The sequence below is a fragment of the Chiloscyllium punctatum genome, chromosome 3 (assembly GCF_047496795.1).
Source record: "Chiloscyllium punctatum isolate Juve2018m chromosome 3, sChiPun1.3, whole genome shotgun sequence".
Classification (NCBI taxonomy): Eukaryota; Metazoa; Chordata; class Chondrichthyes; order Orectolobiformes; family Hemiscylliidae; genus Chiloscyllium; species Chiloscyllium punctatum.
The window spans coordinates 43,061,852-43,086,780 of record NC_092741.1 but is presented as its reverse complement, the minus strand read 5'-3'; the positions used below and the strand labels follow the sequence as shown (position 1 = coordinate 43,086,780).

The 24,929-nt window shown below is 42.6% G+C and overlaps 1 protein-coding gene across 1 annotated transcript in view; it reads left to right on the top strand.

Annotated features, from left to right (window-relative positions):
- Window positions 1-24,929, top strand: part of armc2 (armadillo repeat containing 2) — a 238,005-nt gene that overhangs the window by 178,114 nt on the left and 34,962 nt on the right. The window contains exon 11 of the mRNA XM_072552378.1: window positions 19,731-19,876. Within this exon, the coding sequence (XP_072408479.1) occupies window positions 19,731-19,876 (146 nt within the window). The remainder of the gene's footprint in view (window positions 1-19,730; window positions 19,877-24,929) is intronic.

Here is a 24,929-nt window from a genome sequence, read left to right as displayed (position 1 = left end):
TCTTGCATCTGAATCGGAAAGTTGTTTATTTGAGTTTCACACCAGGCTTTCAGCCAACAATTTTGACTAAAATTCTAATGAAAGAGCTCTGTATTTTTAGGGTTTCTGTCATGTGAATGAGATATTAAACAAACCCAAGTTTCATTTGTTTGTGTATGAAGTCATCCCTAGCTCTATTCAAAGAAGAGCAGGAAGTTTGTCCCAAAATGTTGGTCAACACCCTTCCCTTAACTAACACCATTAAGAAAACATTAACATTCACCTCATTATTGCTATTAGGATATTGCTTGCACAGTTTGACCACCATGCTTGCCTACATAAATCACTTTAACCAATTGATCTAGTGCTTTGAAATAAAAAGATGCTTCATAAGCACACATTTGTACTTTTGGTAAACTGACCTGTTGTGAACCAAGAAAAGGGGCCACCTTGTTTTGATTTCAATTTGCTTGTTTTTCTTGAACTTGAGGAACACACTGTTCTCACTCGTGTGACTTATTGACTTGAGGTAATAATTTTCTGTTAAAGACTGAATGTGATATAAACAGAGAAATTGCTGGCTGCTTTCCAATAGGTTGTTAGGAGTGATAATGATATATGGGCATGGCTATGTACTGCAAATAAATACAAGAGTCAGCATTTACTGTTCTTGTTTACACTGCAGTTAGTTCAGATTGAAATTGCAACAGATGGTGAATATCTATTGCTGGATAAATATTACAACTTAAAAATTGAAAGACTGTTGTTTCTGAGAAGGGACAACTACTTCCAATTATAGAATCATTGCTTTAGTTCACTAGAACACCGAATGGAGAATTCACCACAAAGGTTTACAGGAAAGCCACACACACAGACCAAGTCCTAAACTATGAAAGCAACCACCCCAACACACACAAACGAAGTTGCATCAGAACACTATTCAAAAGGGCCACAACACACTGCAGCACACCAGAACTACAAAAAGAGGAAGAGGAACACCTATATAAAGTATTCGCCAAAAACGGACACCCTCGCAATTTCATCAACAGATGCCTAAGGGAGAGACAACGGAACGAGGACATGCCGCAACCCAAAGGACTAGCCACACTACCATACATCAGGAGCATTTCTGAATTGACAGCAAGACTACTGCGACCACTAGGACTCATAACAGTACACAAACCAACAGCCACGCTCAGACAACAACTCACCAGAACAAAGGACCCGATACCCAACATGAGCAAAACTAATGTAGTGTACAAAATCCCATGCAAGGACTGCACAAAACACTATATAGGACAAACAGGAAGACAAGTAATGATCCGTATACACGAACACCAACTAGCCATGAAACGACACGACCAGCTATCCTTAGTAGCCACACACACAGACGACAAGCAACATGAATTTGACTGGGACAACACTACCATTATAGGGCAAGCCAAACAGAGAACAGCCAGGGAATTCCTAGAGGCATGGCACTCATCCACAGACTCTATCAACAAACACATATACCGGCCACTACAGCGGACAGCTCGAACTGACAACCGGAAGTGGCAGAGACAGGCCACTATAAATGCCGGAAGAAACAGCACAGAAGCCCTTCACAGGAGGCTCCCAAGCACTGAGGATGTCACCTAGACAGGGGACGAAACGTTTGCAAGACAAATTCCCAGCTAGGCGAACAGAATCACAACAACGAGCACCCGAGCTACAAATCTTCTCCCAAACTTTAGTTCACTATTTTCTGCATGTGCTCAGGCACATGCACATTTGCAGCAATCCAATACATTGATTTTTTTTACTTCCAATTTCAAATGCCAGCTAATGTCTGATTACTTGCTGTACCTGCAAATAACCTTTTGTGCTTCATGCAAGAGGACACAGATTGTTCTGTATCTCAAAGCTCTGCAATCTCCCTCCATTTAGATAATATGCTTTTTTAGTCCATGTGTAAAAATGGACAGTTTCACACTTTCCCATGTTATACTCCATTTGCCAGATCTTTTGCTTACTCACTTAACCTATCTATATTGGTTTGTAGGATTCTTACATCCTCTTCACAATTTGCTTACCTATTTTTGTGTCATCAGCAAACTTAGAAACCCCCCTTTATGATTTGCTCATTTCTTGTTTTCATGTTTGCAAAAGCTAATAGTATGTATTTCTTGTTCTATACAGAGATTATGCACATTCCCTCATTTCAGCATTGACATCACTCGTTCTTTTCTCTTACGTTTTGTAGTGATTGTAATGTGGTCAGCTAGCTGGACCTCAGAGAATATGAGTTCCCTGATTATGGCTGTTAATCTGGTCCAATCAGGGAGGCCTGGCTGATAAATATAAACAGGAGTTGGAATATGAATAAAGTTTTATGCACACATTGTCCATTCACAGCGTGTGTGCGACATGGGTGCTGGAGAAAATAAGCACTACTGCTGTTTGGCGGTAGTATAGGGTTTATTAGAGTCAAGTCATAGAGATATACAGCACAGAAACAGACCCTTCGGTCCAATCTGTCCATGCCGACCAGATATCTCAACCCAGTCTAGTCCCACCTGCCAGCACCCAACTCATATCGCTGCAAACCCTTCCTATTCGTATACCCATCCAGATGCCTTTTAAATGTTGCAATTGTACTAGCCTCCACCACTTCCTCTGCAGCTCATTCCATACTTGTATTGCATGAAAAAGTTGCCCCTTAGGTCTCTTTTATATCTTTCCCCTCTCACCCTAAACCCCTAGTTCTGGGCTCCCCAATCCCAAGGAAAAGACTTTGCCTATATATCCTATCTACACCCCTCATGATTTTATAAACCACTATGAGGTCACCCCTCAGCCTCCGTTGCTCCAGGGAACACAGCCCCAGCCTGTTCTACCTCTGTGTATAGCTCAAATCCTCCAACCTGGCATCATCCTTGTAAATCTTTTCTGAATCCTTTCAAGGTTCACAACATCCTTCCAATAGTAAGGAGACCAGAATTGCTTGTAGTATTCCAACAATGGCCTAACCAATGTCCTGTACAGCCAACAACATGACCTCCCAACTCCTGTACTCAATACTCTGACCAATAAAGGAAAGCATACCAAACGCCGCCTTCATTATCCTATCTACCTGTGACTTCACTTTCAAGGAGCTATGAACCTGTACTCCAAGGTTCAACAACACTACCCAGCACCTTACCATTAAGTGTACAAGTCCTGCGAAGATTTGCTTTCTGAAATGCAGCACCTTGCATTTACCTAAATTAAACTCCATCTCCCACATCTCAGCCCATTGGCCCATCTGGTCAAGATCCTGTTGTAATCTGAAGTAACCTTCTTCGCTGTCCACTACACCTCCAATTTTGGTGTAATCTGCAAACTTACTAACTATACCTCTTATGCTCACATCCAAATCATTTATATAAATGAAGAAAAGTAGTGGAGCCAGCGTCAATCCTTGTGGCACTCCTCTGGTCACAGTTCTCCAGTCTGAAAAGCAACCCTCCACCACCACCCTCTGTCTTCTACCTTTGAGCCAGTTCTGTATCCAAGTGGCTAGTTCTCCCTGTATTCCATGAGATCTAACCTTTCTAACTAGTCTCCCATGCGGAACCTTGTCGAACACCTTACTAAAGTCCATATAGAACATAGAACATAGAACATAGAACATAGAACAATACAGCACAGAACAGGACCTTCGGCCCACGATGTTGTGCCGAACTTCTATCCTAGATTAAGCACCCATCCATGTACCTATCCAAATGCCGCTTAAAGGTCGCCAATGAATCTGACTCTACCACTCCCACGGGCAGCGCATTCCATGCCCCCACCACTCTCTGGGTAAAGAACCCACCCCTGACATCTCCCCTATACCTTCCACCCTTCACCTTAAATTTATGTCCCCTTGTAACACTCTGTTGTACCCGGGGAAAAAGTTTCTGACTGTCTACTCTATCTATTCCTCTGATCATCTTATAAACCTCTATCAAGTCACCCCTCATCCTTCGCCATTCCAACGAGAAAAGGCCGAGAACTCTCAACCTATCCTCGTACGACCTACTCTCCATTCCAGGCAACATCCTGGTAAATCTTCTCTGCACCCTCTCCAAAGCTTCCACATCTTTCCTAAAGTGAGGCGACCAGAACTGCACACAGTACTCCAAATGTGGCCTAACCAAAGTCCTGTACAGCTGCAACATCACCTCACGACTCTTGAATTCAATCCCTCTGCTAATGAACAATAATACTCCATAGGCCTTCTTACAAACTCTATCCACCTGAGTGGCAACCTTCAAAGATCTATGTACATAGACCCCAAGATCCCTCTGTTCCTCCACCTGACCAAGAACCCTACCATTAACCCTGTATTCTGCATTCTTATTTGTTCTTCCAAAATGGACAACCTCACACTTGGCAGGGTTGAACTCCATCTGCCACTCCTCAGCCCAGCTCTGCATCATATCTAAGTCCCTCTGCAGCCGACAACAGCCCTCCTCACTGTCCACAACTCCACCTATCTTTGTATCATCTGCAAATTTACTGACCCACCCTTCGACTCCCTCATCTAAGTCATTAATAAAAATTACAAACAGCAGAGGACCCAGAACTGATCCCTGCGGAACTCCACTTGTAACTGGACTCCATGCTGAATATTTACCATCTACCACCACTCTCTGACTTCGACCGGTTAGCCAGTTTTCTATCCAATTGGCCAAATTTCCCTCTATCCCATGCCTCCTGACTTTCCGCATAAGCCTACCATGGGGAACCTTATCAAATGCCTTACTAAAATCCATGTACACTACATCCACTGCTCTACCCTCATCCACATGCTTGGTCACCTCCTCGAAGAATTCAATAAGACTTGTAAGGCAAGACCTACCCTTCACAAATCCGTGCTGGCTGTCCCTAATCAAGCAGTGTCTTTCCAGATACTCGTAAATCCTATCCCTCAGTACCCTTTCCATTACTTTGCCTACCACCGAAGTAAGACTAACTGGCCTGTAATTCCCGGGGTTATCCCTATTCCCTTTTTTGAACAGGGGCACAACATTCGCTACTCTCCAGTCCCCTGGTACCACCCCAGTTGCCAGTGAAGACGAGAAGATCATTGCCAACGGTACTGCAATTTCCTCTCTTGCTTCCCACATAATCCTAGGATATATCCCGTCAGGCCCGGGGGACTTGTCTATCCTCAATTTGTTCAAAATGTCCAACACATCTTCCTTCCTAACAGGTATCTCTTCTAGCTTATCAGTCCGTTTCACACTCTCCTCTTCAACAATACGGTCCCTCTCGTTCGTAAATACTGAAGAGAAGTACTTGTTCAAGACCTCTCCTATCTCTTCCGACTCAATACACAGTCTCCCACCACAGTCCTTGATCGGACCTACCCTCATTCTCGTCATTCTCAGGTTTCTCACATACGCATAGAATGCCTTGGGGTTATCCTTGATCCTATCCGCCAGGGATTTTTCATGCCCTCTCTTAGCTCTCCTAATCCCTTTCTTCAGGTCCCTTCTGGCTATCCTGTATCCTTCCACTGCTCTGTCTGAACCTTGTTTCCTCAACCTTATGTAAGCCTCCTTCTTCCTCTTTACTAGGCATTCAACCTCCCTCGTCAACCAAGGCTCCCTCACACGACCATTTCTTTCCTGCCTGACAGGTACATACATATCAAGGACATGTCGTATCTGCTCCTTGAAAAAGTTCCACATTTCCACCACATCCTTCCCTGACAGCCTATGCTCCCAACGTATGCTCCTCAAATCCTGTCTTACAGCATCATAATTTCCCTTCCCCCAATTGTAAAAACTTCCTTGTTGTGCGCACCTATCTCTCTCCATAACCAAGGTGAAAGTCACAGAATTGTGGTCGCCATCACCAAAATGTTCACCCACTAACAAGCCCACCACTTGTCCCGGTTCGTTACCGAGTACCAAATCCAATATGGCCTCCCCTCTGGTTGGACAATCTACATACTGCGTTAGAAAAGCTTCCTGGACACACTGCACAAACACCGCCCCATCCAATCTACTTGATCTATAGATCACGTCCATCACTCTGCCCTCATCAATCCTCTTTTACTTCTTCAAAAACTCAGTCAATTTCATGAGACATGATTTCCCAAGCACAAAGCCATGTTGACTATTCCTAATCAGTCCTTGCCTTTCCAAAATACATGTACATCCTGTCTCTCAGGATTTCCTCCAACAACTTGCCCACTACCGACATCAGGCTCACTGGTCTATAGTTCCCTGCCTTGACCTTACCACCCTTCTTAAACAGTGACACCACGTTAGCCAGTCTCCAGTCTTGCCGCACTTCACCTGTGACTATCAATGATACAAATATCTCAGCAAGAGGCCCAGCAATCACTTCTCTAGCTTCCCACAGAGTCCTGAGTACACCTGATTAGATCCTGGGGATTTATCCACTCTTATGTGTTTTGAGATATCCAGTATTTCCCCCTCTGTAATATGGGCATTTTTCAAATGTGCAAACTCTACACAGACAGTCGCCCAGGGCAGCATCCAAGGAGCAGGAGAATTGACGTTTCAGGCATGAGCCCTTCCTGAAGAAGGGCTCATGCCTGAAACGTTGATTCTCCTGCTCCTTGGATGCTGCCTGACCTGCTGCGCTTTTCAAGCAACACATTTTCAGCTCTGATCTCCAGCATCTGCAGTCCTCACTTTCTCCTCTGAGAGAACTGGATCAGTGTCAAGGATTCTCCATGTGTAAGTAAAGGATGACTTGGTTACGGCCTCTGTGGGGTTATTTCACCTATCATCCTCCGGGTAATAAGATTATTCCTCAATTCTGTTCAATTCTCTTCCCACTGTCATAAAGCTTTGTCACCTAATTAATGACTGTTCTGCTGATGGAATTGAGTAGGCAAAAATGAGGAATGCTGATGCTGGAAATTAGAATCTAGATTAGAGTGTGCTGGAAAAGCACAGCAGGTCAGGCAGCATCTGAGGAGCAGGAAAATCGACGTTTCAGGCAAAAGCCCTTCATCAGGACTGAATGTAGGATGCTGCCTGACCTGCTGTGCTTTTCCAGCACCACTGTAATCTAGACTGTGATGGAATTGAATGCTCCCTGTCCACACTATTGAGCCCCTCGAAGCTTGACATACCCAAGTTAACTTCCCCACCAAACCTAGAAAATCTCAGTTAAAAATCACACAACACCAGGTTATAGTCCAACAGGTTTAATTGGAAGCACACTAGCTTTCGGAGCATCGCTCCTTCATCAGGTGGTAGTGGAGGGCTCAATCCTAACACCCTTATAGCAAAAATTTACAGCGTGATGTAACTGAAATTATACATTGAAAAATTGATTGTCTGTTAAGCCTTTCATCTGTTAGAATACCATGATAGTTTCACTTCTTCCATGTGTAAATGACAAAACCTTTTTTTAAAATGTTGCATTCTCGGGTTAGCTGTTAACAATGGTGATAGCTAGACAATATGTTGAAGCTGTTAGCCCCCTGTGTTCTCTGTCTATGCCATGATGTTTAGATTGATTCTAATCTGAAAAGTGAGATAACGGAGTTTTACATAAATTCATACAGTTTTGAGCTCAGAGTTTTACATGAATGCATGCAGTTTTTGAGCAAAGTACAATGTAACCCTGAAAGTACAAATTCACCCCACAAAATATATGTGTGCATGTACGCCTTTGTCTGTGTGTGTGTGTGTGTGCGTGTGTGTGTGTCTGTCTGTCTAGGTTGGGGGTTGTGAGTGTGAGAAAGCATATGTGTGTGTAGTGAGTGCAGAGTGTCTTAAGTCTGTGAGGGGGTGCATGTGTGAGAGTATGTGTGTCTGTAAGGTGTGTGTGGGTGTCTGTGCGCATCTGTGTATATGTCTGTCCGTGTGTGTGTGTATAGGAGTGCCTGTGTGTGTGCGTGTGTAGGAGTATCTGTGTATGTGTATAGTGCAATGGTGGTCACCTGTAATGTGACATGAACCCAAGGTCCCGGTTGAGGCCCTCCCTATGGGTACCGAACTTAGCTAACGGCCTCTGCTCAGCCACTTTTCACTACTGCTGTCCCAAAGTCCACCTTGGAGGATGGTCACCCGAAGGTCCGAGGTCGAATGTCCTGGACCACTGAGGTGTTCCCCACTGAGGGAACCCTTCTGTCTGTTGATTGTTGTGCGGTGCCCATTCATCTGTTGTCGTAGCCTTTGCTCGGTTTCCCCAATGTACCATGCCTCCGGGCATCCTTGCTCGCAACGTATAAGATAGACAACGTCGGCTGAGTCACATGAGTACCTGAGTCACAAGATGGGAGATGTCCCCACGCGTAATGGTGGTATCTATGTCCACATGTCCACACTCTGACATGTCTTGCAGTGCCTACTGTGACAGGGTTGTATGGAGTTGTCCTGAGAGCCGGGCAGCTTGCTATGAACAATGATCTGTTTTAGATTAGATTAGATTACTTACAGTGTGGAAACAGGCCCTTCGGCCCAACAAGTCCACACCGCCCCGCCGAAGCGTAACCCACCCATACCCCTACATCTACATCTACCCCTTACCTAACACTACGGGCAATTTAGCATGGCCAATTCACCTGGCCTGCACATCTTTGGAGTGTGGGAGGAAACCGGAGCACCCGGAGGAAACCCACGCAGACACAGGGAGAACGTGCAAACTCCACACAGTCAGTCGCCTGAGGCGGGAATTGAACCCGGGTCTCTGGCGCTGTGAGGCAGCAGTGCTAACCACTGTGCCACCGTGCCGTTTGAGGTTTGGCAGTTGTTTAACTCCCATGGTTCTTGATTCTCTCTCTTTCTCTCACTCCCCACTCTCTCATCACCTTTTTCCTCTACTCTTCCCCCTTTGCTACCCTTCTCCCCTGTTTTCCGTTTTGCCTCTGCTTCACCCATCCCCCGCATCTCCCACATATTTTGCACTGGCTTCAGCTTTAGTCATTCATAGCTCCTAATCTCCCTATAATCTCTCTATGCACTGTCTTTATCACCTCTTTATTGCAACCTTTGCTTCTGGAGCCATGACTCACCTTCTCTCAGCCTAGTATAAATACCTCCCTATTTCTCCCTTTTTTTAACTTTGACAAAGGGTTAATTAGACTCGAAACGTCAGCTCTTTTCTCTCCTTACAGATGCTGCCAGACCTGCTGAGACTTTCCAGCATTTTCTCTTTTGGTTTCAGATTCCAGCATCCGCAGTAATTTGCTTTTATCTTTTCCCCACTAAACCTGGTCTGTTCCAATGAAAGCCACTCCAATTCTATCCATTATTTTTCTCATAGGTAAAATTCTCTGTTGCTGATGTCATCCTTCCAAATCTCTTCTGTTTCCTCTCTAATATGATCACACCCTTACTGTAATGCAATGATCAGAAGTGTAGGTGATACCACCGTAATCTAGCTGTTGTTTAACTAGAGTTTTATACAGTGTGCATCCTGTGGTCATAGTACAGGCCCTGTTCAACAAAGGAAACTATTCTGTATGCCTTCTTTAATATCTTTAGACATTTGTAGACAGGCACTCAAGTCCTGAGTGTATTACCAATTTTTTTTTTCTTATTTCATTGGATATCAACATTGCTGACAAGGCCAGCTCAAATCCAACCCTATTTACCTTTTCCTGAGTATTTTGCTAGGCCATTTCACAGCACATTTGAGAGTCAGCCATGTTACTGTGGCTTTGGAGTCATGTGCACCAGACCAGGTAAGAATGACAGATTGCTTATCCAGCGTGTCATGGCGTTCATCCAGTCTGGTACAGCAGCCTCCCAGCATAGTGTGCCAATCTCCTGGTCTCCCACAGTGGCCTCCTGGCATTGGTATGATGACCCCCTGGCATGGTAAGTGACCTCCTGGCCTGGCACAGTGGCCTCCTCCCATAGCGCCTTCCCAACCTGGCTACCTTTTGTCCTCCTGCAGCGGCCTCCTCCTGTTGAGCTCTTCTGGTATGGTTTGGCGTGATGACCTCCCAGCCTGGTGCAGCAGCTTCCTCCCATAGGGGCATTCCAAAAGGGCATGATGACCTTCTGGCCTCCTGCAGCAGCCTCCCAGCATGGCATGTCACTGGCATGGTGTGGAGCCAGGGCCTGCTGTAGACTAGAAATTAAGTGCCAGCATAGTCTGCTGCACTGAATCCTTTTCCATAATGCTGGACATTTTATTTCTGTATTGTCTAAAAGTTTGTAACAAAAGAAACCGTGCCGAGATATTTTTGTTTCGAAGTCAGCACAGTAATTGGCGATGTATAAACGTTTCACTATACTCATTGAGTATATATTACAATAAAGGCTATTCCATTCTATTCCATTGACACCAGTGAACCAAATCCTTTTTCAAATAACAACTGGGAAAAGATTAATGGATACCATTACTGAGCCTAGCTTCCAATTCCATATTTTATTTATTGAATTTATATTTCACTAGCAGTGGAGGATTTGAATCCATTTTCCTGAATGCTCAGGACTGGATTGCCAGTTCAATTGCTAGTCATATCTAGCATAAAGGAACAAGGTAAAGGTTGTTCTAGGTCAATCATTTCAGCTTCAGGACCTCTCTCTGTAAGTTTCTTAAGGGAGTGTCCTAGGCCAAACCATCTTTAGCTGTTTTGTCAATGACCTTTCCTCCTCATCAGGTCATCATTCACGTGTCCTATGATACTGAAGCAGTGTATGTCCAGATGTAGCAAGACCTGGATAATATCCAGGTTTATTCAAGTAATACTTATTCTGCAGAAGTGTCAGGAAGTTATCATCTGCAATAAGGAATAAGCTAACCATATTCCCCTGAGATTCACTGGCAGTACCATCATTGATTTTCTCCTCCTCCTCCCTCCACACAACAACCCCACCCCCCCAACCATTATCAACATCCTGTGGTTTATCATCAATCAGAAACTGAATCAGACTAGCCATATCAGTAATGTGGTTACAAGTGAAGATTAGAGGCTTGGAATCCTGCTACAAGTAAAATTTTCCCGGCTATATTATTTCTGATGCCTTGTCTTCTTAACGTGATTACTTACTTTCCTTGCTTAAAAAGTAATAGCATTTCTGATGCTCTGGTGCTGCTGTACTAGAAGATTTTCCAGCCAAAATGAAGGATTTCCACCTTGTCACAACTAAAATAGAAGTTTTCCACCTTTCACAGGGAGGATGAATCTTGCTAATCATAGTAGGACTAACTCCCCAAAGTCTGTCCACCATCTATAAGGTACAAATCAGGAGCATGATACAATACTCCCATTTGCCTTGATGAGCAAATGTCCAACAATACTCAAGAAACTTGACATCAACAAACATTCACTCCCTCTATTACTGATTGTAGTTGTACAATCTGCAAAATGCATTGCAGAAAATCATCAAATTTGCTTAGTTATCACTTTCCAAACTAGTGACATCTTATATCTAGAAAGACATGGGATCCCATCATCTGGAATATCCTTGCACTTGAAGAGGATGGTGGTGACAAACTTACTCCATGGTGAGGTGTGCACTTGGTTTAACTGCATATACACCATGGTGAACAGCAGTGAGGATTCCATTTAGCTGCTTCAGGCCATATGTGCAGAAATGGAAGTCTGAAAATGTTTCCGCATCTTCATACTGAGCTTTAAATTGACTACTTATGTAGATAATCAGCAGTTGTGATGAGCTGAACATTTACGAACCTTATACAAGAAATCCTTATTGAAGCAAGATTGAACAAGGAAGGGTGCGCAGTCAACAGTAAAATTATTTATGACTTGGTAAGAGATGTGCAGCAGCAGAAGAGTTAGAAACATTTTGAAAAAGGAGATTTAGTTACTCCAAAGCAAATGCAGAGTGCATCATAAGGTGGTGATATTTAGGAGCCATCTGAATAAGGATTTAGCTGGAGAATGAATGAACTTTGGAGGGTCAATGATTAATGTTGCAATCCATGAAGGACTCAGTGGTGGGCAAGTTGTTGGAGGAAATCCTGAGGGACAGGATGTATATACATATTTGGAAAGGCAAGGACTGATTAGGGATAGTCAACATGGCTTTGTGCGTGGGAAATCATGTCTCACAAACTTGATTGAGTTTTTTGAAGAAGTAACAAAGAAGAGTGATGAGGGCAGAGCAGTAGATGTGATCTATATGGACTTCAGTAAGGCGTTCGACAAGGTTCCCCATGGGAGACTGATTAGCAAGGTTAGATCTCATGGAATAAAGGGAGAACTAGCCATTTGGATACAGAACTGGCTCAAAGGTGGTGGTGGAGGTTGTTCTTCAGACTGCAGGCCTGTGACCAGTGGAGTGCCACAAGGATCGGTGCTGGGCCCTCTACTTTTTGTCATTTACATAAATGATTTGGATGCGAGCATAAGAGGTACAGTTAGTAAGTTTGCAGATTTGACACCAAAATTGGAGGTGTAGTGGACAGCGAAGAGGGTTACCTCAGATTACAAGAGGACCTGGACGGCATGGTGGCACTGCTGCCTCACAGCGCCTGACACCTGGGTTCAATACCCGCCTCAGGCGACTGACTGTGTGGAGTTTGCACGTTCTCCCCATGTCTGCATGGGTTTCCTCCGGGTGCTCCGGTTTCCTCCCACAGTCCAAAGATGTGCAGGTCAGGTGAATTGGCCATGCTAAATTTCCCGTAGTGTTAGGTAAGGGGTAAGTGTATAGGTCTGGGTGGGTTGCGCTTCGGCAGGTCGGTGTGGACTTGTTGGGCCAAAGGGCCTGTTTCCACACTGTAATGTAATCTAAAAAAGATGGCACAATGGGCTGAGATGTGGCAGATGGAGTTTAATTCAGTTAAATGTGAGGTGCTGCATTTTGGGAAAGCAATTCTTAGCAGGACTTATACACTTAATGGTAAGGTCCTAGGGAGTGTTGCTGAACAAAGTGACCTTGGAGTGCACGTTCATAGCTCCTTGAAAGTGGAGTTGCAGGTAGATAGGATAGTGAAGAAGATGTTTGGTATGCTCTCCTTTATTGGTGAGAGTATTGAGTACAGGACATTGGTTAGGCCACTGTTGGAATATTGCATGCAATTCTGGTCTCCTTCCTATCAGAAAGATGTTGTGGAACTTGAAAGGGTTCAGAAAAGATTTACAAGGATGATGCCAGGGTTGGAGGATTTGAGCTATAGGGAGAGGTTGAACAGGCCGGGGCTGTTTTTCCTGGAGCATTGGAGGCTGAGGGGTGACCTTATAGAGATTTACAAAATTATGAGGGGCATGGATAGGGTATATAGGCAAAGTCTTTTCCCTGGGGTCGGGGAATCCAGAACTGGAGGGCATAGGTTTAGGGTGAGAGGGGAAAGATATAAAAGAGACCTAAGGGGCAACTTTTTCACACAGAGGGTGGTACGTGTATGGAATAAGCTGCCAGAGGAAGTGGTGGAGGCTGGTACAATTGCAACATTTAAGAGGCATTTGGATGGGTATATGAATAGGAAGGGTTTGGAGGGATATAGGCCGGTTGCTGGCAGGTGGGACAAGATTGGGTTGGGATATCTGGTCGGCATGAACAGGTTGGACCAAAGTGTCTGTTTCCATGCTGTACATCTCTATGACTCTAAATAATATGAGGTACTTGGTAAAACTAGTTGTGAGAAGGCTAAAATGTTCAATTTGGCAGGAAAACTTTCCAGTACAGCAGCACAGAGTATCGACAATACTTTTACGATAAGGAAAAGGCCTTTTAAGCAAGGAAAAAAGTGATCACATTAAGAAAGCATGGCATCCTAAATAACATTACCAGGAAAATTTAATTTCACAGTTGAACTAAATAAAACATTGAATTGGACATCGTGGAGAAAACAATTCCTAGAATATAGAATAGCTATCAAATTAGACAGTAAATGAGATGCCAAACAACTAAATATATTTCTATATAAAGACAGAGTTGCCACAGTCCTCCTGTACCATAGGGCTTCTCTCTCATTAGGGAGAGAAGACTAATGGTGGTTTAACCTGAAGATCACTATGCTCAGACAAGGGGAAACATTGAGAATGAGTTCTCCATGATAACCTCATCTGGTGTGATAATTGAACCCACACTGTTGGCATCAGTTTGCATTGCAAACCAGCCTTCCAGCCAACTGAGCTAACCAACTCCTATTTCAAATAATTGGGAGTATGTCTGACAGTGTTATAGCTTGCAAAATAATAAGGTAAGCAAGATACTCTTGAAGAAGTACTGAAAGCTTTAAGCTCAGAACAGATAAAAAGTTTGGAAGAGCAAGTTTTAGGAGAAGAGTTCAGCATCTAGAGATCAATAGATACTTTTATTAATGATCTCTAGATTAAGTGATACAAAGGCAGAATTAAGCATTGCAATTGAAATAATTGCTGATAAATCCTCATTAGATTTATTACAGTCAAAGAAGATTTGACCCTGGAGAAAGCCATTAAAATGGCATGAGAAGCAAAAGTCTGGAAGAAACACAGATCAATCCTAAGGGAGGAAAATCAATCTTGGTACAGAGGATCACCATAATTCAATTAATTCTTAAAATACAAAAGCATAAACGACACACACATGAAAAACTAATACAGTGGGTAGGACAGACACCGGAAGTTAAAAGCCTTTGTTAGTGCAGTGGGACAAAGAAGCCTCACATCCAATGCTCAGCTATTAAAACTGAACACTTTGTGTCACACGGTAGATCACCTTCAGAAAATGCGCAAAAACAGGATACAGTTTCAGAAAAGCAAGAGGTCAAGCTACTACCTACACAAAGAGGTTAATGAGTTAGAACCATCTACAGTGCAAGAAAATGATTCAGTATTCTTAAGGGAAATAAAGTAATTTAGTGTTAGCTAAATTTTAAGTTTGATAATGAAGCAATGTGTATTATCACCTAGTAAACTGCAGTTGATTGTAGACACTGGGAAATGTTTCTTTCAGCAGGGAATAGTAAGCATCCTCAGTTTCAAGGGACTTTCAAACCTTAAACTGTTGGGAAACAAATCAAAATCAGCACCCTTGAACCCAGAGAATCTTAGGATCCCTACAGCATAGAAACAGGCCCTTCAGCCCAACATGTCTGCCCTGACCATCTGAAGAGTAACCCACCCAGACCCATTCCCCTACCCTATACTTCCGCCTGACTAATGCACCTAACCTGCACATCTCTGAACACTATGGCCAATTCACCTAACCTGCGCATCTTTGGATTGTGGGAGGAAACCAGAACATCCAGATTAAACCTGCATAGAACGTGCAACCTCCACACAAACAGTTGCCCAAGGCTGGAATTGAACCTGGGTCCCTGGCACTGTGAGGCAGTAGTGCTAACCACCGAGCCACCACACCATGTCAGTCTTCCAAACATAACAACATCATTTGGGAGTTCTGACCAAATAGCTAAGCCTCCAGGCGACCTAAAGTTGTGCAGTTAGACTTATATAATGTATAATATTAATAATAGTAAAAGCTTTGGGGTAGAAATAGTGTATAAAGTTGTAAGGTTCTGAAAGCTTTAACAGAGGGAAGACCCTTAAGCATCATACACTATATGTGGACTTGTTGTGCAGAACAGCTTAGGCTTTTGGAGGAATAAGATCTGACAGATATACTCTCCTCTCAGTCTCCGTAAAGATGTCCATTCGTACCAATGTAATGTGTAACTTGTTGCTAACTTTCAATAAACTACTACTTGTTGAATTTCTTCAAATTACACCAGCAATTTATTTGCCTCTACCACATTGGACCAGCTAGACCCTGTAGATCTCTACACTTCAAGATAAAGGTTAGGTTTTCTTCCACTATGATGAGGAGCAGCTTTGATCAGCACAGCCAGTAATATGCTTAGTTGTGATTTAATTTGACTGCATATACAACACAATCCATTGGGATTAATGCTAAGAGGACAGGGAAGCAGAAGCTATGAGTAGCAATTTTGGAGAGAGAGAGAGACAGAGACACAGACAGAGAGACAGAGAGAGGGACAGAAACAAGGCTGAGAATTGGACTTTTAAATGGAAGATGAAGGAAAGTGAGAAAGGAACAAAGAAGAGTGTCAGCAACTGAAGAGGGGAGAACAGTGACAACATTACCAAAAGGTGAACCTCACAATCCTGAGTACATTTTTTCTACTCTATATCTGAATAAGCATGCACTTGTTGTTTAGTATCATGACTGACAACCTTCACTCTTTGTATTTGCATTACTGGAATGTAGCATGTGTCACCATATGATTCTCCTCTCTTCAAACATGGATTGAATGTGTGCTCCTGCCAGACTGAAATACAGGCTTTAAACCAGTAAGTGATTTTATCTACATTAGACGAGTGAAAGAACTATCAACATCAAGTAACAATGGAATGTGCATTGTCTAGATCCCACAATAAATAGAAAAACAAAAATATTTTGCACTTATCTTAAATTGTAGGCTATAACCAGAGGTTTACCTGTTTTAATTAACTTTAGTCTGAATATACATTCTTGCTAGAATGATCCAAAACTTGTCAGCCATTTGTTATGGGACTAACTCTAGCGGTCAACTTGTAAAATCATTTGTGACAGTCTTGTAAAAAATAATCTGTACTATGCTGGTCAACGCTGTGTTATGAATTGTTTCATTTGACTCTTGAGCCCAATTGTGGAATGGCAGTATCTGCATTTGTAAGGGGAAGATAGTAGGCTGAGAAGGTACATGATTTGCTGGTCTCTGTTTTCTCTGGCAAGCAATATTTTTCATTTGAACTCTTCCAATGCTGTTCCAAACAGACAGTTTCCAGAGGATATCAGTGTTAATGTCCACCAATTTCATATTTTAGTTACAGGTGTGGTCACCCAGATGCTCGTGATAATGTGGCTAGGTCTCCCTGCAAAGATCCTTGGTTATACTGCCATCCAGTGAACTTGATAGAGTCAATGTAGATGTTAATGACTTCACAATAAGTGAATCCTGGACAAATGTGCATACTCAAGGACCTTTGAGTCTGTGACCTCTTCCTGCCAATAAATGCTGTGAATATGTTTGAGACAGTGAAGGTGGAAATTGTATAGCCTTTTCTCTTACCTAGTATGTGTTGTTCTGTTCTTAACATTGTAGAGTGTGCTGAGGAGGCAGATTTGGTACACTCACAGTTTGATGTTCTCAGTCAGATTGTCGTTGTTCCACATAACATTTGTAGCTTTTGTGATACATGTTTTGATTTTAACATTAAGTGGCTGCTTGCATGCAATTGTGGAGCCGAGGTATCCACACCTTCTAGTGTCACAATGTGAACGATGCTAATGGTAGAATGGCATAACATTTGTCTCCCTGGATGCTGGTGAGCAAACCAATCTTTGAACTGGTGTGAAAAAATCTGTATATTTATCTATCAAGTTCCACATCATAACATTCAAGAATATGGACCTAAGTGCAGGAAAGTAGGACTTAGACTAGTGTAGGTAGTAGTAGTGGAGGTACAGACTAGTTTAGGTAGTAGTGGAGGTACAGACTTGATTGCCTGAAGGACCTTTTCTGTACTATATGATGCTATGATCCTCTAATCACAGTTGTCTTCTGAACACTACCAACCAGCTGCAAGTCATCTCTCAATCCTGTGCTCACGATCCTGACAATTATTTATGGCTTGCCAATCAAAGATTTTTCATCTTTCTATCTTGTTATCTCATTTATTTTTTGTTTGTTTGCCTAATAAGATGAATTCTATCCACCTGTAGAGCAGTGGAACTCTGATCTCCCAGTACATATTGAAGCAAATGGACCATTGTGGTTCAGCGGCTTACTATGTGGGAGCTTCTCAACTTGAAGTGGCTGACTGGTGACACAGATCAATTAATCCCACCATTGGAGTTGTCCAGAACATTTATTCTCTACACCAATTACGTTTGGGATATCTCTGTAACTTTTGTCTCCTGTGTTGTGTTAAAACTTTGTAGCTAAACTAAAGTGTTCAGGTGCAAACATGGATAAGATTCATGATGACCTTGAGCCTCCCAAACATTGGGTCTCCTACTCAATCTTCCTGGATGAGTCCAAAGGACTGCAAAACAGTTTATTGGCTGAAAATATTATACAATTAGACATGAGTCCACTTTTGGTCTCCATTTTAGAATCAGTTCACATCTCATCTCCAGTTGAGGTTTTTAGTCCTGATTTAATTCCATCATCTCCAACTTATCTGAGGTAAGAACAAAATAATGGAACAATTTGCCCGTGGCTTGGAATTTGATTCATGAATTCCAAGGAATCTCCACAAGGCAGTAACCCTTGACATTGCATTTCTGGAGCTAATCCTTCTCTGATTCCATTGAAGCTTTCACCTGGGTTCATGGGGGATCCAATTTCTGTTTGTTGCTAAAAGAGAGATTTATACACTTTTAACATTGCTGCTAGTCAGGGTGTGGTCTGAAATTGAGAATCACACTAGAATGCAGAAATGGATAACATGCACACACTAGAAATGGTAAAACAGGATTCCAATTAAATATAGATTGTATTTTGTTGAAGCTCTACAACATCAAAAAAACATTTGCTGGCTACGTCTTTTAGTAATGCAAGATCGGTTGCCTCATAGCTTGATAAGAGTGATCAAACTTGTATTTCATCTTGCTATGCTGAGCAACCATTGATCTTTGGGGAGGTGATGGCCTAATGGTATTGTCACTGGACTGTTAATCCAGAGACCCAGTTAATCGTTTGGGGACCTGAGTTCAAATCCCGCCATCGCAGACAGTTGAATTTGAATTCAATAAAAATCTGGAATTATGAGTCTCATGATGACCATGAATCCATTGCTGATTTTTGGAAAAGCCCATCTGGATCACTGATGTCCTTCAGGGAAGGAAGCTGCCATCCTTACCTGGTGTAGCCTACATGTGAATTCAGACCCACAGCAATGTGGTTGACTCTAGGGATAGACAATAAATGCTGCCTTCCAGTGATGTTCTCATTCTGTGAATGAATAAAAAAAAACTTTTAGTCCCTGAGTGACATAACTGTGCTGTGAAATCTGGGAGAATTGCTTGAGAACCTTGACACTGGCAGCAATTAGTTGCATTTCCAACAGAATTCCAGATGTTAAAATGAGTTACTCACTAAGAAGCAGCAAGAGGTCTATTAACAGAGTTTATTCCTTGTAACCACCTTCATTAACTGCAAAATTTGCCTCATTAATATGTAGCTTCCTATTGTAGTTTGTGATAGATAGAAACTAAATACCAAGATCTCCAGATATGAAAGTCAGAATGGGTACTGGCACTTCTAGATTGCTACTTGCTTCTCGAGTCTGTGTCTTGGATACCCAGCATCAATGTTTCAGGGCACAGCCCAGGATGTTAAGACCAATAGACCACAAGAAATAGGTACAGTACATTGTTTAGCTCCCTGAGCCTTCTCCACCATTCAATAGGATCGTAGCTGATCCTATATTCTTCATGTCCAAATTCCTGCGATTTACCCATAACCCTTCATTCTCCTACTGATCAAGAATCTACCTATCCATCTATGTTGCCAAAGAATAGATTCAATAATTATATTGCATTATTATTGTCACTCTGCTAAAGGTGAGACTGTTTTGGCAGATCAGTTAGAAATAAAGTATAAGCAGTTGCTATAATATTGTTATTACATTTTGATAAATATAATGTTAAGAAAGTATATGAAACAATTGCATGCTTCTAATAAATTTAATGTTATTTTCCTTTTAATACTCAACAAAGTAGATCATTAAAATCTGTTACAAGCTATGATGTAACTTTTAAAACAATATACTTAGCATATCTGAACTTTTGTTAACAATCAGAAATTTTGAATGATTTTTATTTTTTCACTGAAAGGTCACTGCTACTCTGAGAAACTTGGCCGATCTGCCCCAGTCCCGATCCAGGTTCCTAAGCACTGGAGCACTATTGGAACTCTGTGTGGTACTGGAACAGCATCTAAATGATAAAGATGTCTGTACAAACGTAGCCAGAATATTCAGGTAAAAAAGTAAAAATGTTCAGTGAGGAACTGTTAGAACCTTCAAATAATCTGTTTCACAAATTATCTGAGACTTAGTTTCATTTTCTTTTGACTGTGCAGGACAATGCCATGCTGATATCTTCTAGTGAATTAGAATTAAGATGTCTAGGTTAGAAACTTTACTGAAGTTCCAAATAACTCAAAAAGATATCAGGCATATTTAAAAGACCAAAGTGCCCCATTTCATTCATATCCAAGTCAATTTCTAATGTTTTGATGGAAATGCAAAAAAAAAGATGCTGGAAATCTGAAATAAAATCAAGTGTTGTAAACACTCTGTAAGTCTGACAGCATCTGTGGAGAGAGAAACAGATGACGTTGAATTAGCTCTATCCTGAAGTTAAACAGACAACTGTGATGCTACAATTCTCAAATTTAGAGCATACAGGCCTTGTGTACATGTGTCCAACACTCCTCAAATGTCTGACCTGTGATTGCAAAGTGGATCCTCCACTAACTTTCCTTAAAGAACCATGCACCAAATTTAAGGTAAAATCATTTTTGTCAACTATTTTTATTGCAAAATGGAATATTCTGTCATACAATAGGTTTTTACTATTGATCTCCTCAATCTGTCGCATCCTCTCAGGGAAGATAGAAAGTTGCTGTGTGCCAAATTAGAACAAATTCCTCTATTCTCCTTGACAGTGATAGGATCTTGCTTTTCAGACCAGCCAAAGTACCCATCATTATAGTGTGCATGTCCATCAGTGCTTTCCTTTGCGTTGTCCATTAAGGTTCTCCTCAAATCTCTCCTCAGCAGAACTCATTTGCGATCTCATCCCGATAGCTGGCAAACAAACCACCTTTTACTTCTGGTCTGCTTGCAGCCTAATGTCTGTTAACTCACAATGTGTTGATTCCAATTCTATACTAAACTGTATGTTCGTCCTGTATATATCAGAAGCTGAGCTGGAGACTACGAATGCAGGTCAAGGAATGGGACATCTTCATCAGTACTATGCAATTGCTGTCCCTCTTCCTTTCACAGCTTCTGGGGGTGAGCGGGTGGCAATCCTTCAGTGTTTGAAAGCAGGTAATTGGAAGATCTTCTGAGGAAGGTGGGATGTACTGAGAACAGGATGAGAGTGTGATGTGAGCTGATTGGGGAAAATGATCTCCACAGTTCTTCAAGCTAGGACCCAGTCACAGCTGGCCCTGTGACTCTGAGAGGCATCTGCTCTGTAGAGCCTAGGAGGAGCAACCATCCTGCTGCCTTGCAGGTTCTGCTTTGTTTCTTTTTGTTTCTGCAGAAAGGAAGGTAGAATGTCAGTGATTTTGTTGTGTTGTGTTTGGCTAATGGACCTGCCTTGGCTGAATTTCTGGAGGTATGCGATGGCAGCAAGACATGGATGTGAGACTGAAAGCAGTTTGTGAGGGTGAGGTGGAGTATCTGGATATTAGGTAGGAGTCCTGAGATCCATGATCACTGCTGAATGAGTGAACGTTGTGGATGCATTGAGCAGGATGAGAAATTTAATGGTAAGGTGGGAGATATCATAGAGTAAGAGTCAAAGAGATGTACAGCACGGAAACAGACCCTTCGGTCCAACTCGTCCATACTAACTAGATATCCCAAACCAATTGAATCAAATTTAATTAAATTGAATTGAGATTATTTTCACATGTACCAAGACACAGTGAAAAGCTTTGTCTTGCGAGCAATACAGCAATACAGTTAATAGACAATAGACAATAGGTGCAGGAGTAGGCCATTCTGCCCTTCGAGCCTGCGCCACCATTCAATATGATCATGGCTGATCATCCTTAATCAGTATCCTGTTCCTGCCTTATCTCCATAACCCTTGATTCCACTATCCTTGAGAGGTCTATCCAACTCTTTCTTAAATTAATCCAGAGACTGGGCCTCCACTGTACTCTGGGGCAAAGCATTCCACACAGCCACCACTCTCTGGGTGAAGAAGTTTCTCCTCATCTCTGTCCTAAATGGTCTACCCTGTATTTTTAAGCTGTGTCCTCTGGTTCGGCACTCACCCATCAGCGGAAACATGTTTCCTGCCTCCAGAGTGTCCAATCCTTTAATAATCTTATATGTCTCAATCAGATCCCCTCTCTGTCTTCTAAACTCAAGGGTATACAAGCCCAGTCACTCCAGTCTTTCAGCATAAGGTAGTCCTGCCATTGCAGGAATTGACCTCATGAACCTACACTGCACTCCCTCAATAGCCAGAATGTCTTTCCTCAAATTTGGAGACCAGAACTGCACACAATACTCCAGGTGTGGTCTCACCAGGACCCTGTACAGCTGCAGAAGAACCTCTTTGCTGCGATACTCAATCCCTCTTGTTATGAAGGCCAGCATGCTATTAGCCTTCTTCACCACCTGCTGTACCTGCATGCTTACCTTCATTGAGTGGTGTACAAGAACCCCCAGATCTCTCTGTACTGTCCCTTTACCTAAATTGATTCCATTTAGGTAGTAATCTGCCTTCCTGTTCTTGCCACCAAAGTGGATAGCCATACATTTATCCACATTAAACTGCATCTGCCATGCATCTGACCACTCACCTAACCTGTCCAGGTCACCCTGTAATCTCCTAACATCCTCCTCACATTTCACCCTGCCGCCCAGCTTAGTATCATCAGCAAATTTGCTAATGTTATTGCTAATACCATCTTCTATATCATGAACATATATTGTAAAAAGCTGCGGCCCTAGCACTGATCCTTGCGGTACCCCACTGGTCACTGCCTGCCACTCCGAAATTGAGCCGTTTATCACTACTCTTTGTTTCCTGTCAGCCAACCAACTTTCAATCCAAGTTCGTACTTTGCCCCCAATACCATGCACCCTAATTTTGCTCACTAACCTCCTATGTGGGACTTTATCAAAAGCTTTCTGAAAGTCCAGGTACACTACATCTACTGGATCTCCCTCGTCCATCTTCAGAGTTACATCCTCAAAATACTCCAGAAAATTAGTCAAGCATGATTTCCCCTTCATAAATCCATGCTGACTCTGACCTATCCTGTTACTACTATCCAGATATGTCGTAATTTCATCCTTTATAATAGACTCCAGCATCTTTCCCACCACTGAGGTCAGACTAACTGGTCTATAATTTCCTGCTTTCTCTCTCCCACCTTTCTTAAAAAGTGGTACAACATTAGCCACCCTCCAATCAGCAAGAACTGATCCCGAAACTATCGAACTCTGGAAAATAATCACTATCGCATCCACGATTTCTCGAGCCACCTCCTTCAGTACCCTGGGATGTAGACCATCAGGCCCCAGGGACTTATCAACCTTCAGACCTAACAGTCTCTCCAACACCAATTCCTGGCAAATATAAATTCCCTAAAGTTCAGGTCCTTCAGCCACTGTTACCTCAGGGAGATTGCTTGTGTCTTCCCCAGTGAACACACATCTGAAGTATCAATTCAATTCTTCTGCCATTTCTTTGTTCCCCTGTTTCTGTCTTCAAGGGCCCAATTTTAGTCTTAACCTTTTTTTTGCCTTTCACATATCTAAAAAAGCTTTTAATATTCTCCTTTATATTTTTGGCCAGTTTATCTTCGTACCTTTCTTTCTCTGCATATTTCCTTCTTAGTAATCCTCTGTTGTTCTTTAAAAGCTACCCAGTCCTCCGTTTTCCCACTTATCTTTGCTATGTTATACTTTTTCTCTTTTAACTTTATATGTTTCTTAACTTCCCTCATCAGCCACGGCCACCCATGCCTCCTCCTAGGATCTTCCTTCCTTTTCGGAATGAACTGATCCTGCATCTTCTGCATTATACACAGAAATATCTGCCATTGTTCCTCTACTGTCATCCCTGCTAAGGTATTGCACCATTGAACTTTGGCCAGCTCCTCCCTCATAACTCCATAGTTCCCTTTATTCAACTGAAATATTGTCACTTCTGATTGAAGCTTATTGTATTATGGTCACTACTTCCCAATGGCTCCTTCACTTCGAGGTCCCTGATCAATTCTGGTTCGTAGCACAATACCAGATCCAGAATTGCCTTCTCCCTGGTCGGCTCCAGCACCAGCTGTTCTAAGAATCCATCTCGGAGGCACTCCACAAAGTCTCTTTCTTGAGGTCCAATACCATCCTGATTCTCCCAGTATACCTGCATGTTGAAATCCCCCATAACAACTGTAGTAACATCTTTGCGACAGGCCAATTTCAGCTCCTGATTCAACTTACATTCGACATCCAGACTACTGTTTGGGGGCCTGTAGATAACTCCCAAGAGGGTCTTCTTACCCTTAGAATTTCTCAGCTCTATCCATCCTGACTCTACATCCCCTGATTCTAAGTCCCTCCGCGCAAGGGACTGAATATCATCCCTTACCAACATGGCCACCCTACCCCCTCTGCCCGTCAGTCTGTCCTTATGATAGCACGTGTAGCCTTGAATATTCATTTCCCAGGCCCTTGAAGCCACGTCTCAGTTATCCCCACAATATCGTATCTGCCAATTTCCAAAAGAGCCTCAAGTTCATCCATCTTATTTCTAATGCTTCGTGCATTCGTATATAGTATTTTTAATTTGTTACTGCCCTCACCCTTCCCATCAACTCCTATTTCACTCAACCTTACAGCATGATCCCTTTTTGAGTTTTCTGCTTCATTGATATAGTTGTCTTTCTTGACTTCCCTTGTTCTAACTTTCCTTTCCTTTTCAATTTCCTTCTTAAACTTCCAGTTTGTCCACCCCCCCCCCCCCCCCCCCCGCTACTTAGTTTAAACGCAGCTGTGTTGCAGTAGCAAACCTGCCTGCCAGAATGCTGGTCTCCAACCTATTAAGGTGCAAATCGTCTCTCTTGTATAATTTATGCTTACCACAAAACATACCCCAGTGATCCAAGAGTTTAAATCCTTGCTTCCTGCACCAGTTCCCCAGCCACACATTCAAGTCCATTATCTCCCTGTTTCTCGCCTCACCAGCCCAGGGAATTGGAAGCAAACCGGAGATAACCACCCTGGCCGTCCTGCTTTTCAGCCTTCTTCCGAGTTCCCCGAAGTTCCACTGTAGTATGTT